The sequence below is a fragment of the Balaenoptera musculus genome, chromosome 7 (assembly GCF_009873245.2).
Source record: "Balaenoptera musculus isolate JJ_BM4_2016_0621 chromosome 7, mBalMus1.pri.v3, whole genome shotgun sequence".
Taxonomy (NCBI): domain Eukaryota; kingdom Metazoa; phylum Chordata; class Mammalia; order Artiodactyla; family Balaenopteridae; genus Balaenoptera; species Balaenoptera musculus.
This window is the reverse complement of record NC_045791.1, coordinates 42456910-42480249: the sequence shown is the minus strand read 5'-3', so window position 1 is coordinate 42480249 and position 23340 is coordinate 42456910. Positions and strand designations below refer to the sequence as shown.

General features: G+C 38.9%; 1 protein-coding gene across 3 annotated transcripts in view; it reads left to right on the top strand.

Annotated features, from left to right (window-relative positions):
- The window catches only part of ITGB6 (integrin subunit beta 6), a 125155-nt gene extending 116128 nt beyond the window's left edge, over positions 1–9027 (top strand). For all 3 annotated transcript variants that reach the window (XM_036857552.1, XM_036857551.1, XM_036857553.1), the window contains 2 exons: positions 913–1079; positions 6878–9027. In XM_036857552.1, the coding sequence (XP_036713447.1) occupies positions 913–1079; positions 6878–6976 (266 nt within the window). In that variant the 3' untranslated portion in view covers positions 6977–9027. The remainder of the gene's footprint in view (positions 1–912; positions 1080–6877) is intronic.
- Positions 9028–23340: the final 14313 nt, after the last annotated feature.

The window sequence follows — 23340 nt, the reverse complement described above, 5'->3', positions numbered from 1 at the left end:
ATGTTCAAGTAGAAAGGACTATACAGAACACCTAATTCCTCAAACTTCCCTGAAGATAAGAATCACTTGGGATACTTTTAATAATAAAAACTTTGTGGCTCCATCCAGACCCACCGAATCAGAATCTCAGGGGTTCGGGCTAGCAATTTCAGGGGTGGGTTTAATAAGCATGAGCACCTGGGCTTAAACTTATCAGGAAGTTAAGGAAACACTAAGTCCCACATCTTTGTTTTACAGATGAGGGCACTGGGGCTCAGAGAGATGGAGGGACTTGATGGTTTCAGGCAGCTACTGTCCGTCAGATGGGAATGGAACCCACCTCTCCTGAAACCAGTCCAGGAATTTTCCAGGACACCAGGGCACTGCATTAGAGTTGAAATAAAACTGAAAGCCATGATTGTCTTCTGTCTATATATTAAAAAAGGAAGCCCAAGTAGTATATTTCCCAGGGGTTGGTTGTATTTAATATTGAGTATAATCTCCTATACGGTTCAAGAAAATCCATGAAACAGTAAGTGTGTGTGCGTGTTTGTGTGAACACGTTCCATTTCTGCTTTATCATATACCCAGAAGAGACCATCTTTAGTAAACTATAGTCTTTTTATTGATCCTTTAAATATTCCATGTGTGTTAATTGTCACTGTTTTGAATTCGAATTCTTTTTGAGTCAGCCATTCAAGTGTCTATCCATTTGCTTTGAATAACCAAACTCTTACTTTATCTTTTGTTCTACTTTGAATGAATAGGGCTACCCTTCAACAAGTAACTCTTTTTTTTCTTTTTAATTCAGCAAAACAAAAGGTGTTACAAAAGGAGAAAAAGTATGGTTGGAAAATTTCATGAGAAGTGTTTTCGCTACATCAGAACATTAATTGTACCATCTTCTTAATATAATTTTCTTTGTTTCCACAGACTGTCCACAACCTCCGAATATTCCCATGATCATGTTGGGGGTTTCGCTGGCTATTCTTCTCATTGGAGTCGTCCTACTGTGCATTTGGAAGCTGCTGGTGTCATTTCATGATCAGAAAGAAGTTGCCAAATTTGAAGCAGAAAGGTCAAAGGCCAAGTGGCAAACGGTATGTGCACACTTAGGGGCTACTCCTTTTCCTGTGCAAAAGATGGGATGTCGGCTTTCTTCTGTGCTGGGAGAGTTAGAATGTCATGTTCTTTCTCTACTCCTCTCACCACGTCCCCAACAGCTGATTTCTGTTCTGCTTTGGGGACAAAGGGACCTCTGTCCATTATCTGGGACCCAGATAGCCCTCACAGCATACATTTGTCTCTCAGTGCAATGAGGATTTCCCCTACTCTGAAGCGTCTCGTGAAACTCCTTATACTGTATAGCTACTTAGGAACATCAAGGAAATGCATTTTATTCTTTACCACCAGGAGGATCCCGCAGGACCCATTTGATAAAGTTTAGGTGCTGTATCTAAATATTTCCATAAATCGGTTGTTAGAGCTAGTGGAATAATGTTCATGAGTAGTATGACAGTTCATGCCAATTTCCATGGAAATACTCTTTACTCATAATAAGTTACAAAGTCAAGAAGACTTTTTAAATACCGTCCAGTTAGTTTTTCTGAAAAACATAAATTTTAAACAGCTACCTGAAAAAAAAAACCCCGGAGTATCAACTTTTAAATATATGTACTCAATAAGTGTAATTTATGTGTCTCCTCTTCACAGTAGGCAAACACAAAACAGGACTCCAATTTTCTGTGTTTCTTTTCCACAGGAGAGATAATTCCATTTCTAGAGGCCCACAGAAACAATTTCATGGTTTTAATTTCATCTCTCTCTCTCTAATGGTGTGTCCAGCTATCTGATAGCAATTATCTTACATTGCTGATTCTAAAAACAGCGATATCACTGGAGGCAATACAGGCAAATACAATGCTCCTTTGGGTTCATCTCCCCAAGTAAATTGATGGTAACACTTTTTTCTCTAGGTCTATAATATCTTCAATACCTAAAGCAAATGGAATTTTCTGTTTTGGATAAATTTATCTTGATAAGGGATGTTTATATCTTGTGCAGTTATTTTGAAACAACCATAATATATGGTGCAGGACAATGGACAATGAAAATTTTTATCTACTTTATCTTCCCATTAAAAATGCCTTTAGACAGAACAACCAAATGCAATGTATGGATCTTGTTTTGATCCTGATTTGAACACTCTAACTAATATATATTTTTGGACAACTGGAAAAAGTTAATATAGACTGGTTATTAGACTGATAGCTAGGAATTATGGTTAATTCAATTAGGTATGATAATGGCATGAGGCTTTGCTAGAAAATAATTAAGGTTTATAGTGAAAAAGGAGTGAAGGCTGGGCTTGCTTTTAAATAATTCAGCCAAAAGAGAGAGAGATAGGGATAGTTAAGCAAGTGTGGCAAAATCTTCATAACTATTGAATCTGGGTCTACAGAGTTTCTTGATACAGCTTTCCTCTTCTTTTGTGTGTGTGTGGATTTTTCCTAATTAAACAAAACCCTTAGGAATGTCAAGTGAGGATTTGCAATGAGGATATAACGTATCCATCTCTAACAAGGTAAAAATGTAACCTGACAGGTTAGTTTGGTGACTTAGAACCTAGTACTATGAGGCCAAAGTGTTAGAGCAATTAACTTCACCTGACCCCCTGGCCACAGATGTTGTTTTTAACTCTCATCCACTGCCTGGCAGGGGTCAGAAGGCAACCAGGCAAAACAATCTGATTAGTGTGTACTCGTCAATCCCAAACTCCCAATCTATTCCTCCCCGACCCTACCCTTTCCCCTGGTAACGATAACGTACGCACTACTGTATATAATAAGATGACCAACAAGGACCTACTGTAGAGCACAGGGAACTCGGCTCAATATTCTGTAATAACCTAAATGGGAAAAGAATTTGAAAAAGAAGCAAGCAAACAAACAAAAAAGAATGTGATTAAGTTGGCACAAAACACAATAGCAGCAGTTAGTTCAACAACCACGAGCCCTGTGAAGTAGTCTTGACACGCCCATTTTGAATGTAAGAAAACTGAGGCTCAGAGAGGTTAAGAGACTTCCCAAACTGTTGGTCCATAGTGGAGCTGAAATCCTAATTGCAGCCTCTTCTTCCAAGCACAGCCTTGACCCTCCTAGAAAGAACAGGCAGGTGTTCGCAAACAAGCGCTTGGGCAATTATGTGATGTGTATCTACTAACCAGCATATTTTCATGTTCTCCTACAAAGGCATGAATACTGACAAATGATTAATATCTTTAAAATAACATTTTAATTAACAGTTAATTTCCCCCAAAACATGACTTGTTTTCCCTCAGGATGTAGAACATGACTGAAATTCAAATGCTGAATTTTTGCTGTCTCTTCACCTAAAATGGAACAAAAATATGCATTAAACAGATAAAAGCATAAAAGAAAAATATTATTCCCTGTTAAATTGAGTTTCTTTGAATGACAAGTGTTTGATGTTCTGGACTAGATAATGACTGGGTCATAATTATTCACTTGGATGCAAAAGAGGTTTAATTCAAATAACTCAATTCAAATTTCACTAATATGTCCTATTGGAAAAAAAAGAATATTGCTCAGTGCATCCATTTTGGGGTCCTCGATTTGATTTTGTTTTTATCTAAAACCTATTTCTTCTTGAAGAACTGAATTTGGTCTTCAAACCCCTGGGGATCTCCGGGGACAGTAGTGGGACCTCTGACCCCTAGGTCCCCATTAGACTCTAAAGGTGACAGAGCTCAGGATGAGAAAGAGCTTTGTTCTTGCCTCCTGAAACATTTCATTCATCGTAGCCATGAAGAAAAGTTACCTTTTATTATGCTTTTAGAAATAACCCCCCCATCCATATTCTTTATGAAAACACAAAGGGAAGATATTTAAATCCATTTTTGATTAGACATTTTTTTCTAGGATGACAAGTCATTAACTAGAGGCAAAAAAATGTTCAGTCTGACATTCGTTGCAGTCATGGATTGATTTTGTACTGTGCTAAGCAAATCAGGTCTGCGTTTGGCAGTTAGGCAATCATTAAGGGAGCTGTGGGTCGTGACAGAGAGCTTTCTTATTACCACTTTTTCAAGCTCTAAAAATGTGCCATTGCCTTTGTAAAATCCACAGCCTAAATTAGCAACCCCCAGACTCCTGGGGGAATCAGACTGGTCAGCCCAGATGGTTGGGGGAAACCTGACCTTGTCTAAACAGTGCAGGAGTGCAGACCCACCGGAAATGGAGCTAGACCCAAACATGTGTCTCAGCTGGAAATCCTGGGTAGGGAGGTTGCCACCTACGTGGCACTAGAGGAGGCAGTGTGGGACATTGCCACACTTTCTCCTGCCAACAGAATCCTGTTTGAGCTCATTCTCCTGAGTTCTGATCATCAGCTGAGGCCAGGAAACACTACTGCCCCCTGACAATGTATACTTGCTCTTTCCCCACTTTTAAGCTTCCACCTTACCCTCCTACTGTGGTGGGATCTGCTTCATCCCTCACCCCTATTAGCATGCCCAGGCCCTATAACTAGCTTTTCAAGAGATGCTCCCCCCACCACAAATATTGTAGACCTTGATAAACAAAGTTGCTTCAAAACACAGAATGAAAACTGCATAATCAAAATGAAACATTCAACTAAATGTCCTCAAAATAGCATTGTGTATTCAGTCAGTTGCAACTCAAGGCACCTCCTTTGTCGTGCATATAAATTATTTTTAGTGTGGGATGTGGGATGTTTGACACGATCTGGGATGGGGCCCACAACAGAACTCCTAGTCCTACAAAGATCTTCCCTGACCCTGCTCACAGACTATTTACTCTTAACCAAGTGTCCTTGCTGTTTCCTAAGTCCCTCTATTCCTCCAGGACAGTACCCCACCCATCATTCCCAGCCTACACATCTTACTTTTTCCATCTTTCCTCTTCAGTTGAGTCCTTTATTCTTCTGTAGCCAACTTAAACTTAATAGCTTGCAATCTCTTAAAGTTAATAGAATTCTACCCATGATTTTTGTTTGCAAACAAGACTCCACTTGCATCTAAGACCACATCAGTCTGCCCTACACCCTCCAAATCTCAAGTTCTTATCGTAGTAGGACTAAATAAGGACTGTAGGGTCCTCACGATTATCCAGGCTGATCTCAGGAGTAGAAGCAATATGGTGACTTGGCCTTCACTCATCATCTACCACCAAGTAACCTCTTCTCTATTTGCCCTCATTACTGAGATAGCATCTCTCTCCAAAGGCACATGGACAAAGGTAACATGTTACTCAGTTAGAGGTCAGGCCACTGGCTCTGGGCAATGTAGAAACAGATGCAGGTGTGGTTCTTCCTCACAATGAAGACACTGCAGTGAATCCAAGGGCAACAAGTGGGAGAGGCCAGGAAATGGTTTTCAGTTTTATTCAGTTCTTCTGAGAGGCGAGAGAAATGTACTGAGAAGACAAGTACAATTGTGTTTTTTTCAAATCTGTGCCTAGAAATTGCTACCATCTCCGCAGTTCATGGGATAAGGAGACAAATGTATAACACTTAGTAATTTGGAGGGTTAGAGGTGGTACCCAGACTCCATAATACTCAGAAATGGGCTTGGAAATGTTGAGTCCCAAAGCCCTGGGGGGAAATATCTTTAGTACCCTCTCTAGGACCTAAAAGAAAAGGAAATTCCAAATGTGAAGAAGAGTTATAAGTGAGTACTAATAAGAAGAGGCAGCATTTATTAAACACTTACTATGTGCCAGGCACCTGCTGAAGTACGTTACCTCATGGACCAGGTGGGCACTTTGGTAATCTCTCTTATGGATGAGGACGCCAAAGCTCGGAATTGCTTAAGTAAGGTTTTGTGGTGGAGCTGGCTTGAAACCCAGACTGTCTGATGCCGAAGCCTGTGTGGTCGACCTTGGGAAATGGGAGGGAAGAAACTGCTCCTTAACCAGACATTGTTCCTGCCTGGAACAATGAAACCAAAGGAGAGAAGTGGGAGGATCAGGCTGGACATTTCTCCAAACACCTAGAGAGCTTTGGTCCTTCTGGTCCTGGTGACGGCACCTGGAATCACATCTACAGCCAAATAGCACAACCTAATTATCCAGGCTTTGACACACAACCTTTCTATTGCCCCAAGGGCAAAGCTGTCTTGCTCAACCTGCCTTGGGACCTGTACTCCTTCATGAGCCCAGCGTCCCACATGTCAGTCTCTTGTGACTCCCTCCTTCCCACACTGTTATTCTCTAGTAAGGAAAAGCCACTGAATTCTTTTACTATCCACAGCAGGTGTTTGCTGTCCTGGGGATCTTTCCCTGCTTCTCTCAAGCAGCTAGTTGTCACTCTTTCTGAATTTTGATCTCATTTTAGCAAGATTATTTGTGCCCTTGTTTGATGCCTCTCACCAGCAACACATATCTTAAAGGCGGATACTATGTCGTTCATCTTTGTGTGCTTCTACCAGTTCACTTTTCCCATTTTTATTTTTTACATTTCACTTTTGGGTCACCTATTGGTTCATTCTATTCATTCAATAAATTCCGAGTGCCTACTGTGAGCTAGCTGAACTGTTTTCAGCTCTGGTAAAACAGCAGTGACCAAAACAGCCAAAGTCTTGTTTTCTATCCATGATTTAGTGCATTTCCAAAATGGGTAAGATTTCTAGGTTGCATGCGTGGGACTGGCTCTTCATAATAAAAAAAAAAAGATGTATACATTTTTAAATGCTAAGATTATGACATATCAAATTAGTCAAAACTATTCAAATGGCTTTCAAGATTGAGCCTGACTCTCATCTTCCAATCTGTAATATACAATGAAATTATTTAGCTATATTAAAACCATGTAAAAACATAATATACATACTTTCATTTGGACCTTTTTTTTTTTTTAGGGAACCAATCCACTGTACAGAGGCTCCACCAGTACCTTTAAAAATGTAACCTATAAACACAGGGAAAAACAAAAGATAGACCTTTCCACGGATGGATAGAACTACTTTACGCACGGAAAAAGTCTGTTTCACTGATATGAAATGTTAATGCACTATTTAATTTTTCTTTCTTTGTTGTTTAAAAATGAGGTTGGTTTAAGATAATAATAGGTCATTTGGAGATCAGTCATTCTCTGTGTGAAGGTTAGAGACTATGTTGGCAGGTTCAAAATAATCAAGAAGAGAAATATCCTTAGAAAAGGGGTGACTTTGGGGATCATTTCAGGAATACTAACTCTGTTGCATTAATGCCTCAAAAAATCATCAAAATGATTCATGGGGGCCTGATTTGCATTTGAAAAATGTTTGAAATTAGAATCTCATTTGTTGCAGGAATACCTGATGTCTTTGTCTCAGCAAAGTCACAAAGTCCATATGCTCACATTATATACTCACACTTGCCAATGAATTCTAAACTTTTAGTAAATCTGCCCTTTCCTAAAGGAGGATTTTTTTTTAATTTATGGAAAAATGAGATGCTGACTTTTATTTCAGCCGTAGGATGCAATTCTTCCAAACCTGTCCCAAGTGTAAGAATGAAAATGAAGTGTTAATAATTTTTGCGGATTTGAACGTACCCAGAAGTCAAGTATTTTGTTTTACAGATGAAGAAGTAATTTATAAATTAGGAAGTCACCAGTAAAAAACAAAAATAACAAGTCTATCGTTAGATTATGTTTAATTACCTGAAAATAAACTTCTATACTCAGTTTCCCTATTGACCCTGAGTTTTCAAACTATTACTCCTTCTGTATTTCTCAACCCATTTTACTCAGTTTCACAGTCATGTAAACCCTGTAAATGTCATGTGAAAGTTTTAATTTCTTGTTAAAAAATTTACTTTAAATGGTTAGATAGCTTATTCAAAAAGAGCTCCAATAATATACAAAAGGACCATGGATTAAACAGAATAAAATTTTTAGTGGTTTTAAATCAAACACATCAAGAGTACACAAGTCTCTCATGAGTAATAGGCTTATTTAAATCTATATTCTTTTCTCATTTACATAACACAGCTTGCACATTTCAGTTGCATATGGTGAATATGTTACTTTAAAAAGTAAGATTTTACTTGCAAAATACATGTGGGTAATTAGGGATCCATAGGTTAATTGAAGAGATGAACTCTGTAGAATATTATTTTTTATAGTTAATACTGCTTTATAAAACACTTTCATCTCATTTGATCCTCATAAGGAAACTAAGCCTCAGAGAGTGGGTAGAACTGTTCCAGAACTGAGGTCTTCTAGCTCCAAGCCATTGCTTCTTTCCACAGGGTGAGACTGACTCTTGTCAGTGAAATGACAGAAAGATTTTGTTAGGTAAGTGATAACTACCATTTGTTTGATAATGTAGTGACTAAGCAAATAGCACTTAAACTACTGGAATGTAGGTGAGGTCTTGTACTTTTGTGCAATGTTTATTACCTTTGAGTAAATTGTAATGTGAAGCCTTTTACTAGGTGAGTACTTCATTAGGTAATGGAGGCTTTATATTTATCCACTGAACTGGCACAGATTAATCTACAGTAAGTCTCTTCAACTCTATCAGTTAGCTTGGTACACATTTGATCACTTGGAGACTTTTTTTTTCAGGTTTCTAAATAACTCAGGTAAATTAGACACTTGGGTAGTATACAGTTATACTAAAAGAATTACTAATCACTTGGGAAACCTGAAGGGCTGATGCACCCATACGTTCCTGACTGAAGCTCAGGGTCATGGGAAATCTAGAGCAAGAAGGAAGTTGCAATACCAATGACACAATAGTGATATTCATCTCTACATGTGATATTTTTGTATTATTACTGGAATGGGATTTTAGAATATATAAATTTCCTCTGTGTGTATATTGGGGAAGGTAGAAAAGAATCTGCTATTTCTCTGAATACTGTTTTGACCCAAGGCTGGACCTTGAAAAGGCCAAAACATTAACAGTAGTACTTCTGTTCACTGAAGATTTATGTTACGTGATGATAAAATGGGTTTTTTGTAAGTTGTTTTATTGTATTTTGTGTTGACATTAATAAACGTGGTAATTTAAACAATGAACCTTAGATGAATGATAATTCCTTTTATTTACCTGGCACAAAACCCTCTTCTTGTATTTCTGGATCCCTGGGTGACCTGTTCTGATCGCCTTGCTGGTCTCAGTCTGGGGCCAAGGAGAAAAGGCAGCCACCAAAGGCAGGAGACAGCAGGGCATGGGCTGTAATTTGCTGCATGTTTACAACACTGACATCACGAGGTATTTAAACAGGCCTGGACATTACCTCACATTTTGTAAAATCAAGTTCTTTAGGGTAAGTGTTTTGGGCTGAATTGTGATTCTCACCCCCAAATTCACATTCTAAAGTCTTAACCTTTAGTACCTCAGAATATGACTGCATTTGGAGATAAGAAATTTAAAGAGGTAATTAAGTTACAATGAGGTAACCCTAATCCAGTATGATTGGTGTCCTTATAAGAAGAGATTAGGTCACAGACATGCAGGAAGGGAAGATCACATAAAGACACAGGGAGAAGACGGCTATCTACAGCCCAAGGAGAGAGACCTCAGGAGAACCTGCCAACAACTTGATCTTGGACTTCTGGCCTCCAGAATTGTGAGAAAATTAATTTCTTATTTTTAGGCTCCCCAGTCTGTGGTATTTTGTTATGGCCGCCCCAGCAAACTAATACAGTCAGGTAGTTCTGTCTTCCTGGGCATCCATTTGTATTGGGTTGGCCAAAAAGTTCATTTGGGTTTTTTTGTAAGATGCTATGCGAAAAACCCGAAAGAAATTTTTGGCCAACCCAATAGATTCCATGATGCCATGCTCATTTTCCAAATCAGAAAAATTAAGCAGAGAAAGACCAAATGCTCACAAAAGGAGTCAGCTTAGAAAAAATCCTTTCTCTCAGAAAGACCCTATCTTTACAAAAAGACAGGGGAAGTCAAGTCAAGTATGCTAATATTCAGAAACAAGCTGTTTCTTGTAGACGAAAGGCCAGATGTCTGGAAATCCAGAAACTGCTTCCATTTTGAATAGCCCTGAGAAAGTCACTTTTCTCCGTAGTTTTTCCATCTGTTAGATGGTGGCAGTTCCTGTCTTTTCTAGCAACTATAACAATCCCCAACACATAGCAGGGGCTCAATAAATTCATTCAGTCAGTATTGTTGAGTACCTAATATATGCCAGACACATTTCTTATGAATATGGATTCAGCAATGAACAAGATAACCAATCCCTATGCTCCCAGGTCGGGGAGAAGAAAATAAACAAATAAATATACACTATCAGGGTACTGGATCCAGTTTACACACATCCCAGATCCACTTGGCTCCACCTGTTCCCTGGGTCTAAGCTGGGAGTCGCTCCAACACCTACTCACACAGTTCCCTTCAGAGTAGAGCCCCAGCTTCCACCTAACTCCCCGGGGGTCGGGGGCCACAACAAGTCCTGTGCCCACGTCCAGAGTGGCAGCTAAACCTGGGTAATTAAGAAAACAGAAATGTTAAAAGAAGAATGAAGAATAAGTCGATCTGAGTTGAGCCATTAAGAGGAGGGGAAAGAAACAAAATGTTTCCCCAGCTAGGTTTGGGGAAGAGGCAGGACGTTTTGGGGGGAAGGGAAGAGAAAGTTTTGGGGACAGCAACTCTGGGCGATATTGAGAATGAGACACATGGGGGTGGGAGTGGTTGGCTATTCATTTTAAATGTATTCATCCGTTGGGGCCTGCTGTTCCCCTGACGAAGACATCCTGCAGGGCTCCAAGGCAAGAGTGAAACGGCCCAGCACCATGGGGATTTCAGCTGAGCCCACGTGGCGCATTTAATCTGGTTCAGGTTTAACCCTCCTCAACACCAGAAACAATCGTGCCCTGAAATATTCTTGTGAAACCCCCCAAATGGAAGACCCCGAATCCTCCCAAAGCAAGCAAGAGTCCTCTGAATCACTCTCTTCGCCTCTCCACACCCATTTCTTCCAGCACTTCTTGAAGGGACATGATATGAGAGAAGCGATCCCACCAATAATATTCTTTAACTGCAGGAGAAAGTTGATCTCTCAAGAGGGTAAATTTATTTAAATGTTGTTCATAATGATTTTATATCAGCCTCATTTTATGGAAATCTAAATGGGAAAAAAACTCATTATTCATTCCCCTTATTCAGAGGGAATGAGAAACAGGGATTAAATGAAATGTGATAAATAGAAATTCTCCCTTTTATTAAATTTCATTATACAGCAGCAGACTCAAGCCAACACAGCTAAAAAGCAAGGGAACTTAAGTGGTCGGGGCCTCTTTTAATAGCTGGGCTAGGATGCTCTAGTACTAAATGAGTGGAGTTTTACATGAGGCCAGGATGGTGGACGGTGGTCAAATAGTCACTGCTTGGGCCAACGTATGAATTCTTCTGAGCTGTGGACTGTAGGCTGTTAAATGTGGGCTGTAGGCTGCTAAATGCCGCCTCCCTTGTGCTTTAGAGGCCTCCAAATGTGAATCAGCCTAGGCTGAGCGAAGGGTCAAATATGTGATCTTCTGTTCTCTCCCACTTGGCTGCACAACCAGCAAAGAGCGAGCAGCATGGGCAACTTAGGAATTCTTCCTCTCTTAAGCTTGTCCCGGAGCTAGACCCTGGGAGAGACCGGGCCCTGGAAGGCACAGATTAGACCCACACATGCTCTTTGGTGTTGTGAACAACTTCAAGGCTTTACAAATCCCACAGAAGTTCTAGGTCAGTTTGAAATTTCAATCTGATCTTTGCGATTTCTAGGTACATGTTTAATGAGGAGACTTACTGCTCAAACAGTATATGCTTTTTTAGCCTGAAATGTGTTTACATTCATGGTCCTTGTATAGTAGCCAACCCAGTTCCAGGTCAACATTGAAAGACAGTGCATCATGAAACTCCACTGTTTGTCAATAACTGACTGGGGAAAAAGTCACTGTGGTTTTTTTTTTCATCCAGCTGGCTTTGCTAGACCTAATATCAGTGCGTGTTTGTGTGCATATATACATACATATATATTTCTTCCTTACTTTAATAGATGTATCTTATTAGATACATCTATTATTTTAATGGAGGTATTTATTGTTTCTTATTTTAATAGGTGTAACTTACTAGCATTAAATAACTTGCATTGTTAATAAAAATAGGTAACATCTACTATTCCAAGAGCTTTTTATATGCCCATTTATACAGAGCTCACAACCATCCTTTGGAATGGTATTATTAGTATCTCCTGTTTTACAGATATTAAGTAACTTGCCCAGGTCACGAACTTAGCAAGCTTTGAAGCCAGGATTTGAACTCTGGATTTGGAACCCATGTTCTTAAACACCATGCTCTACTGTCTTATAAATCCCAGTTAAGGACATAATAATGATAAAAGCCACCATTCATTGATTATCTACCATAACCAGCATTATGTAAAGTATGTTATGTATCTTATTGTATTTAGGCTTGTATTGTTTTCCCCACTTTACTAAGAGGGAAACTGGCATTCAGAAAGCTGAGGGAAAAGAAACAAAATTGAGTTATTTGTAGTTAGGTGGATGGACCTAGAGTCTGTCACACGGAATGAGGTAAGTCAGAAAGAGAAAAACAAATACCGTATGCTAACACATATATATGGAATCTAAAAAAAAAAAAAAAGGTTATGAAGAACCTAAGGGCAGAACAGGAATAAAGACGCAGACGAAGAGAATGGACTTGGGGACACGGGGAGGGGGAAGGATAAGCTGCAACGAAGTGAGAGAGTGGCATGGACATATATACAAGGGCAGGATTTTGACCTGAGCGCATCTCACTCTGAAGCCTCAGTCTTAAACACCATCCTATCCTGAAGGTCAATGGCAGTGCTCACCTTTGGCTCTGCCCCTTCCTTTGTATGCCAAGAAAGGCGCTACTACTAACCTGCATCTGGTAGGCTATGTCTTAGAGTTGCTTTCCCAGATGTAATCATGGATTTGCCCTGAACCACGTAGGCTTACCTGCAGGCTTATGATCAATCTAGCTATAAAGTAAAGACCCTTTCAGGGCATCAGACTCTAACCAACCAAGTTAGCCAGCCTGAGCATGAGTGTGGGGTGTGTCCAGCTCAGTTCTCCTTCTAGAGCCCTGCCTGTTACCCTTTAAGTCAGATACCTCAGAGGGCTGCCACTATGCACACATGTGATGTTCACATTGTGAGTTCTGGCAGGAAAGTTTAGGATGTTTTGGAGGTAGGGGTCTTGACATGTCAAGGAAACTTCTCTCAGCAGCAAAGGCTTCTACATCCACAGGGGCATTTTGTGGGACGCTGGTGTTTTATGCTAAGTGGGTGGACTTGGTTATCTGACTGGAGAGCCTCTGTCTTCCTGTAAGTCCTTGCTGAGTGCACACATTGCTCTGCTCACTGCCCCCCGGCCACCCTCGGGGCTGCTCCAGCAGAAGCCAACACCTGCAAGCCCTCATCCAGCACCTCAGAGAGGCCCAGCCTGGGCGGCAGGACAGAGAACTTGGAGGGAAAAGTGGACGAGTGCCCCACTTTGCTAGCTAATTAATTAGAAAGGAGAGGCAGGAGTGGGGCTGGGTTGATGGTGATGGCAAAAGAAATCAGAAAATAGTAATGACTGTGGCAGGAATGGCTCTCCAGTATGGGTAATTCGGAAGCCCTTGTTGTGTTTGTTTGTTTGTTTGTTTGTTTCCCCAAACAAGCTAGTGGAGGTACAAGTTGTGATTAGTCTTCAAAATACTAAAGGTGATGATTACTATTTGCTTAAAACTTCTTTCAAGAGTTCTTCTTAGGCTACAGTGTTTAAAGTGCTCAAATTAAAGTTGTCATCGCCTTTATGAAATGTCTTACAAAAAAACACTTCTTAATACTACTAATAAACTTAACAGTTATTTCATAATTCTCCCCTTTGATTAACAACTATTTTGTTTCATACTTTTTAAAAATAAAAACTATGCTTCTTTTATTTGTTTATTCATCTCCTGTAATAAATGACTATATTCTACTATATTCTCTACAAAATACTATTAGTTTTATAAACACTGCAGTGGGAAAATGAACATTTAAATTAAGCAGACTAGCTATTAAATGTATCTTGCATAGTTTTGGTATATTAAATGTCTATTTCATTGATTTCAAGAAGTGTGTCAGATTTTGGAAACACTTTTACTAAGAAGATGGAATTGGAGAAGAAAAATATAAATAAAAGAAGATTAAAAACACTGGGAATGGGCTTCCCTGGTGGTGCAGTGGTTGAGAATCTGCCTGCCAATGCAGGGGACACGGGTTTGAGCCCTGGTCTGGGAAGATCCCACATGCCGCGGAGCAACTGGGCCCGTGAGCCACAGCTATTGAGCCTGCGCTCCACAACAAGAGAGGCCACGATAGTGAGAGGCCTGCGCACCGCGATGAAGAGTGGCCCCCGCTCACCGCAACTAGAGAAAGCCCTCGCACAGAAACGAAGATCCAACACAGCCAAAAATAAATAAATAAATTTATTAAGAAAAAAAAAAAAAAGTTGTAAAAACACTGGGAATAATAAAAGAGATGAATTTGTCATAAAGGCAAGAAAAATATACAATGTTTTTCTTCTGAGGCTTTCTTGGTCATGTTCAGTCATTATTTGGTTTATTCAGATCTAATATTCATTTTAAGAGATAACCAGCCCATGCTTTAATAAAACTCTATGATTAATTTAAAAACCTGAAAATGACTTCAGTTCCAGATGGACACAGGAAAGGATACATAGTAATTTTTATGCTGCAGCTGCAAAGCAACTTTCTTGGCACACAAAGTTACCTTTTAATATCCTAGACTTACATGTAGGCAGTAACAGGGTGTGAATATTTAATGTGTCTAACTTCACATACTGAGAAGTTCACAGGGAAGAGGTAACAATCTGACAGATACTCCTGTCCTCATCCTGCTTCTGTTTGTCACTACTGCATGTATTCTCACCTATTTCCTAGGGTTGTTGTGAGAATTAAATGAAACAATATATTAAAGTACTTGACATATACACTCAATAAATATGCAGGAAATGATAGCTGTGTTTATTAACTGAGTGCCTCCAATAATCCCTTCTGTCAAAAAGAGCAGAGTATCCAAGGTTGGAGTCTAGGTATAATTAGAGAAGTGGGGATATATAAAGGGAAGAGGTAAAACAGAAGACAAATTTCAGAAAAACCATGAAGTACGTGAAAAAGAATAACATAGAAAAGTCTCTGATACCATGAGCTAGATAACTCAGAACAAGGGTCAAACTGTAAGAGGAGAATGCTGGTTCTGAGTATATGGGGGTGACAGCTTCTTAAACCAGCCCTTAAAAGAATTCTGTGTAAACTGAAGTCTGACCTGCTAAACCCTGAGGCCTACTGTGAGGCCCCTTTGAAAACAGAGGAACACAGTAGAGAGGAGCTGCCTCCAAATGGCAAAAGGAAGACAGATGGTCTCTGTTGGCTGGGAAGGCAGAGCATGCAGCTGTGGTGCAGAGGTGAGTGGCCATCATAGAACAGGTCCTGCCAGGGCTGCTTGTGGAGCAGAGCCTGGAGGTGAGAAGCAGGAGGGATCACACTGGGTGACGGGAGCCTCAGCGTGGCCTGGAGGCACATATTCAGCTCAGGCAGTGGAGCTGGAGTGATGTTCCAGGCCTGGGTGTGGTGCCATGTAGGCAGCTGCCAGAAGGAGCACCACCAAGTTGCCATGGGGCATGGGACGTGCCCCCTGGGGATCCCCAGATACTAGAGGTGAACATGAACCTCAGAGGAGGTCCCTTAAGTCTTCTAGGTACCATGATGAAAAATACCACCAGCGAAATTCAGGTCTCAATGTTAAAAAGACTTTATTCAGAACCCACTGGGTGCTGACACTTGGAAGGGTTTGGGACTCAAAGGACAGACATATCTGCTACGGAGGTAGACAAAGGAAAAACAATTTCGGGCAACATTTCTCAAATTAACATTTGTACGCCCGTAGAGGTCATTGCTCAGCTCTAAAAATAATTTCAGAATAATGTTTCTCACTTAGTCCTTTCCCTAGCCAGTCCCCCACGAGGGGCAGCCCAGAAAACAAATCACAGGCTTTTCTGAGAAACAGGAAGGCAGTAGGGAAAATTGGGGGGTGGGAGACAGAGAGTAGAGGAATAATGTAGGTCGTGAGGACCTATAGGCAAAATTAAGAATTCTGATGGAAATAACAAGGCCACAACTATTTATGATAAATAACGAACACAAGTTACAGGTTTCAGATTTCATTTTTTAAGAAACTCAAGCTAACAAGCCAGGACCAGTTCAGATTTGGGCTTAACCTTTCTTGAAAATAATTGCTCTTACTAATAAACTGGAATTTGCCTGAATAGAGAGCACAGTCAAAACATAAAAGATGTAGTGAAAAGAGATGCAGATTTTCTGTAGCTCACGTAGGTGAGTCACACAACCCCCTCAGGGAACACAATTAAAGGCAAAGGACCAGAGAAAAACCCGGAAGGCAGAGTATTTCATCACACTGGAGGGAGTGGAATGGTATAGAAAGTACTGTCGCGCTGCCTGGGTAATTCGGTTTAAGCACAGCATCCCTTTATCCAGCCCACAGAGGGCGAGTGTGCCGTCCCCAGAACTGGAAGTTAAATTACTCTGGAAATGACACTAGTGAAAATCAGCACAAATGGAGATGATTAACCCCTTGCAGAAATAACCCAAGAGACCATCTTGGAATAAGTGACTCAGGAAAATGTGGCTATCCATAAATAGAAACAAGAGAACTAGAAAAGGGCTGGAATGTGATTTCTATAAGAAAGATACAAGACAGTTGATGGTACTTTCTACTCTACGGTCTGAGGAAAGACAATGCTAATGGAAGGCAAATGGTCTTCATGGAGACTAGGAAAAGAAAGGTGAAGGGAAGACCTGGTCAGTGTTTTTCCTGCACTGCCTAAGATGGACCGGATGCTTCGGAAACAAGGATGCCCTGGCCTGGAACGGGATGGCTGCTGGAGTGCAGGGACCCCTCATCAGGCTTCCCAGGGTGAATGCCTACTGCAGCCCTTTGTCCTTCAAATACCATTTCTGTGAAATTGGATGGAAACCTGATATCCCAATGTTAGAATCATTCATAAGACTATGGGTCTGAAGTATTCTCCTTAAATAAGACACAGACTTTTAAAAAATTTTTATTGGAGTATAGTTGATTTACAGTGTTGTGTTAGCCTCAGGTATACGGCAAAGTGAATCAGTTATACATATACCTATATCAACTCTTTTTTTTAAAAATTCATATAGACCATTACAGAGTATTGAGTAGAGTTCCCTGTGCTATACAGCAGGTTCTTATTAGTTATCTATTTTATATATAGTAGGGTGTATATGTCAATCCCAATCTCCCAATTTATCCCTCCCCCACCTTATCCCCTGGTAACCATAAGCCTATCTTCCACATCTATGACTCTACTTCTGTTTTGTAAATAAGTTCATTTGTACCCTTAAAAACACAGACTTTTTAGCCCAGACACTTCAGTAACATGCTTCTAAGATTTTACATCTAACTTGGCTGCTCAGATTTGATTGGTTGGTTTGTTTTTTGTTTACTCATTGGTTCTGAAGTCTACTCATTCTAGCTAAGTGTGAAATGCAATACTGTATGTACTAATCACACACACACACCACACATACTCCTTGGGAAAGAACCAAGCAGAGTCATAAGCCATTGAAAAAAAATGTTATTTTACAGATTTCTAGAGTTCCTTATGCTAGTGTTTTCTTCCTGTCTCCTGCTTCCCCTCATCTAAAGGTCAAATGCAGATGTGAGAAAAAATATCCCTAAAAAAAAGACATTTCTGCTTTCAAAAAAAGACAGAGTAACGGGGACCAACCAGATTTACCTTGCCACGTGTATAAACAAAAACAAACAAATAAAATACATGAAACAATGGTTTTCAAGACAATGGACATCAGGCATTAAAGGGCAGTTATCCCTGAGATATAGGAAACAAACAAGGTAAGTCCCTGTTGGGCTGTATCCCGCAGGCTTTTGCGCAAGCGCTCTATTTGCCCAGCCTCAAGACTGAAGAAAGAGCCCGGAGTCAGCGACAGAGACATCAGTGGTTTAATGGATGGAGGGAATCTTACATGTCTGAAGCAAGGTCCTGGAGCAACACCCTACCCAGTGAGTCAGATGGTGGGCAAGACAAGGCAGCAGTCTTTGCTACTGGGGGAGAGGGAGGTTACCAGTTATAACGGAAGTTGACGTCAGGTTGGCTCATCGGTTACCAGAGAAACGAGCAGAGGAGCACGCCTCTCAATGACCCTTTGACAAACTATCATATTGGAGAGAGTTCTGACCTAAAGATTAGAACAACCACTAGCTGGTGCCGGGGGCAAGTATGTAGGCATTTACTGATTAGGCTCTATGATTAAAAGGGAAGGTCAGTCAGATGAATAGGGTGTAGGTAAGGCAGGGACTGCTCCAGCAGGGGATGTAAGGAAAGCAAGAGAACAGCCATCTTGGGTCACCTGACCATACAGCCCTACAATTGTCCCAGCTTACTTAATTAACATTTCTAGAACACTCTACCCAAAAACAGAAGACATGATCTTTTTAAGCACACATGAAATATTTAGCATAATTGCAGTGACATGAATGGACCTAGAGACTGTCACACTGAGTGAAGTTAAGACAGAGAAAGACAAATATAATATGATGTCACTTATACGTGGAATCTAAAAGAAATGGTACAAATGATTTTATTTACAAAACAGAAGTAGAGTCACAGATGTAGAAAACAAACTTATGGCTACCAAGGGGGAAAGGTGGGGAGGGGGAGGGATAAATTGGGAGATTGGGATTGACATAGACACACTACTATATATAAAATAGATAACTAATAAGAACTTACTATATAGCACAGGGAACTCTACTCAATACTCTGTAATGGCCTGTATGGGAAAAGAATCTAAGAAAGAGTGGATATATGTATGTGTGTAACTGATTCACTGTGCTGTACAGCAGAAACTATACTCCAATAAAAATTAATTTTAAAAAATAATTACAGATGCTTACAACAGGTATGATATAAATAAACAAGGTACTATAATTTTCACACAAAAAAATATTTAGCATAATAGACCATACTCCTCCAGGCCATAAAACGAATCTCAATAAATTTAAAAGGACTTAAGTCATAAAGTGTCTTCTTCAACCAAGGAATTTCATTAGTAATTAATAGCAAAAAGATATCTGGACAATCCTCAAACATTTGGAAAGTAAATAACACACTTCTAAGTAACCCATGGTCAAAGAAGAACTCAAAATGAAAGTTAGAAAGGTTTTGAACTGAATGAAAGTACAATATACCAGAATACATAACATGCCACCAAAGCACTAATTAGAGGGAATTTATAGCAATAAATGCTTATATTAGAAAACAAGAAAGGTCTCAAATCAATGACCTCAGGCTTCTACTTTAAGAAACTGAAAAAGAAGAAAAAAATAAAGCACAAGTAAGCAGAAGAAAGGAAATAATAAAGATCAAACTGAAAACCAATGAAATAGAAAACAGGAAAACAATAGAGGAAATCAATACACCAAAAGCTTCTTTAAGGTAAATAAAATTGGTAAATCTTCAGCCAGATTGATGAGGGAAAGAAAGAGAGAGAACACAAGTTACCAATATCAGGAATGAGACTGGTGACATCACTATAGATTCTACAGATATTAAATGAATAAATAAGGGACTATTATGAACAACTTTATGCCTATAAATTTGAAAGCTTATATAAAATGGAAAAATTCCTTGAAAGACAAGAACTACCAAAGTTTGTTCAAGAAAAAAATATAGGTAACCTGAATTGCCTTATATCTGCAGAAGAAATTGAAATTATAATAAAAACCTTCTCACAAAGAAAACATCAGGCCCAGATAGCATCACAGATGAATGCTACCAAATGCTTAAGGAAGAAAAAATACCTACCAATTCTACCCAAACTCTTCCAGAAAGTTGAAGAGAAGGGAATACTTCCCAAAGCATTCTTTGAGGCCAGCATTAATCTGATACCAAAGCCAGATAAAACATTACAAGAAAAGAGAACTAAAGACCAATATCCTTCATGAACATAGATGGAAAAAATTCTAAACAAAATGTTAGCAAATTGAATCTCACAATATTTAAAATTAAATGGGCTTATTCACATGTAAACAAATGAAACTCATAGTAACAAATATTAACTCAAAATGGACCAGAGATCTAAAAGTAAAGTCTTAAAATATAAAGCATTTAGAAGAAAGCACAGAACATCATCATGACCTTGGATTAGGCAAAGATAACTAGATTTCAAAAGCATGATCCATAATAGAATAAATTGATAAAGTGAACTTTATCAGAATCTAAAATTTCTGTGCTTCAGAAGACAAGATTAAGAGAATGAACAAATAAGCTACAGTCTGGGAAAAATATTTGCAAATTATATATCTGATGAAGAACTCATATCCACAACATATTAAAAACTCTCAAACCTCAGTAATAAGAAAACAATCAAATAAAAAATGAGCAAAATATTTGAGCAGATACTCCACCAAAGAAGGTATATGATTATCAAATAAGTACATGAAAAGATTTCCAACATCATTAGTCATTAGAGAAATGCAAATTTATTTATTTTTAATTGAGGTATAATTGACAAATAAAACTGTATCCATTTAAATTATACAATATATGTATACATTGTGAAATGATTGCCATGATAAAGTTAATTATCATATCCATCACCTCACATAGTTACCTCTTTTTTTTTTTTTTTGGTGCAGACACTTAAGATCTACTCTCTTAGCAAATTTCAATACATAACAATACATAAACTTATTAACTACATACAGCACCATGCTGTATGAGAAATGCAAATTTAAGCCACAATGAAATATCACTCTACTCCTATTAGAATGGATAAAATTTAAAAGACTGACCATACCAAGTGTTGACAAGAATATTGAATTCCAAGGGCTCCCATAACAAAGTACTACAAATTAGGTGGCTTAAACAACAAGATTTATTGTCTCACAGTTCTGGAGGCTAGAAGTCCAAAGTCAAAGTGTCAGAAGGTTGGTCCCTTCTGAGGGCTGTGAAGGAAAGATCTGTTCCATGCCCCTTTCCTAGCTTCTGGTGGTTTTCTGGCATTCTTTGGCATTCCTTAGCTTGTAGATGTATCACCGTAATCTCTGCCTTCATCTTCACATGGTATTTTCCCTGTATGCATGCCTGTCTCTGTGTCCAAATGTCACGATGACCTCATCTTAACTTGATAACCTGTAAAAACCTCATTTCCAAATAAGGTCACAAATACTGAGGATTAGCACTTTAACATCTTTTGGAAGGACAGAATTCAACCCATAACAGTGAGGAGGATATGGAGGAACTGGAACTCACATACTACTGGTGGGAAGGTAAAATGGTACAAGCACTTTGGAAAACAATTTGGTAGTTTCTTAAAAAGTTAAATACATAACTACTCTGTTATCCAGTTATTCTTCTTGTAGGTATTTACTCAAGAAAAATGAAAGGATGTGTCCACGTGAGGATTTATACATGAATGTTCTTCGCAACTTTATTTATAATAGCACAATACTAGAAACCACCCAAATATCTATCAATAGGTAAATGGATAAACAGATTGTGGTATATCCATACAATGGAATATGACTCAGCAATAAAAAATAATTGAAATTTTAATGCATGCAACAATATGGCTATATTTGCAAATAATTATATTGAGTGAAGAAACCAGACCCCCAAAAAAGCATATACTATATGATTTCATTTATATGAAATTCCAGAAATTTCAAGCTAATCTATATTGACAGAAAGCAGATCTATAGTTGACTGGGGTCTGGGATGGGGAGGAATAGAAGAGAGGGCTTACCAAACAACACAGTGGAATTAGTAAGGATGATGGATATGTTCACTCTCTTGATTATGGTAACGGCTTCATGGGTGTAAAGATATGTCAAAAATTCTTAAATTGTACATTTTACATTTATGTAGTTTATTGTTTGTCAATTTCATCTCACTAAAGGTCTCCTATAATTTTCTAATTCACTGGATTCACTAGGAATATATTAAAAATGTTATTTAGCCCATCAATCTTAGTTTAAAAGGCTGAGGTTTCTGGCCTTATATTAATAAATTGCTTTTTTTCTAGTAATAAAATGAAAATAAAGCCACTATGCAGGAACAAAACTATATGTTGATTTAATACAGGAAAAATTAAGTTATATTCACAAATTCCTGGTCATTTAGCTAATCATATCTTCCCCTTTTACAAAATCCATACATTCGACAACACTATGACTCCTGTTTTAACTTAGAAAAATTGTTAAGGTATGGAAAAGCTAAGCAGCATGCCTTGGAAGATTCTAGAAGCCGAGCAATATAAAACAAGTTTGCCACCTTCTCAGTGCTCTATTCACTTAGCTTTGCAGACCTTCTTCTCAGAAAGCTACACTGGACTTTAATACTTAACTGGTTTAACCTAAGAAGGGCAGGTGAAGACTTTGTCTAGTTCCTTTTCATAGCCCCATGACTATCTCATGTCTATTTTTTCTTCCACGCTGAGCTTTAACATTTTGAATTGTCTTAGAAATAAAACTTGACAAGTCTCCAACCCTCCAAGCACACATGATAAGACAAGTAGGAACACACCATAGACTCTCTGCCCCTGATCCATTGGGATCATTTTCCCTCCTGCAGAATGGCCGTGGGTCCCAGAGTATCTGGGTGGCCCTGCTGGTGCGTGGCATTCGACTCACGTTATTTCTCTTTTTACAACAACCCTGAATGGTAGGTTTTTATTGTAGGTTTTCTTTTTTTCTTTTTCAAATTTGTAATTAGGTATTACCAAATAAAGTAATAAACAACTTTTAACTTAGAGTGCAAAATAAAAGCACCTTATTTTAAAGGTGCAAAAGCAAGAAAATACGACATAAACTTATCCATTTTTAAATAGTCGTCTGTGTGATGGGTAAATGCCATTTCAAAACATTTTCAATAGAAAAATGATTTATAAATCAGTTCTCAGAAGATCAAAAAAAATCAATGTTTAATACCAACTTTAACTATAAATAAAAAGAATATTGTCATCTCTCCTGTTTTTGCTTCAACAGTTATATCTTCTGCTCTTTGCCTTTTGGAGAAAATACTGCATTGTAAGGCTGCCGTCTTTTTGGACGAGGACAAGGATCAAGACCTTCTTTAATGTAACCTCTTTCCATACAAGTCTGAGTGGAAGGAAAACCAACTTCCCAGAAATTCTCTGGTGTGTTGGGTGCAATGTAGCGAAATCGGTGTCTTGAGCAGGAAGCCAACTTCTTTTCTCTTTCTTCTGCTGGAAATTTTTATGGT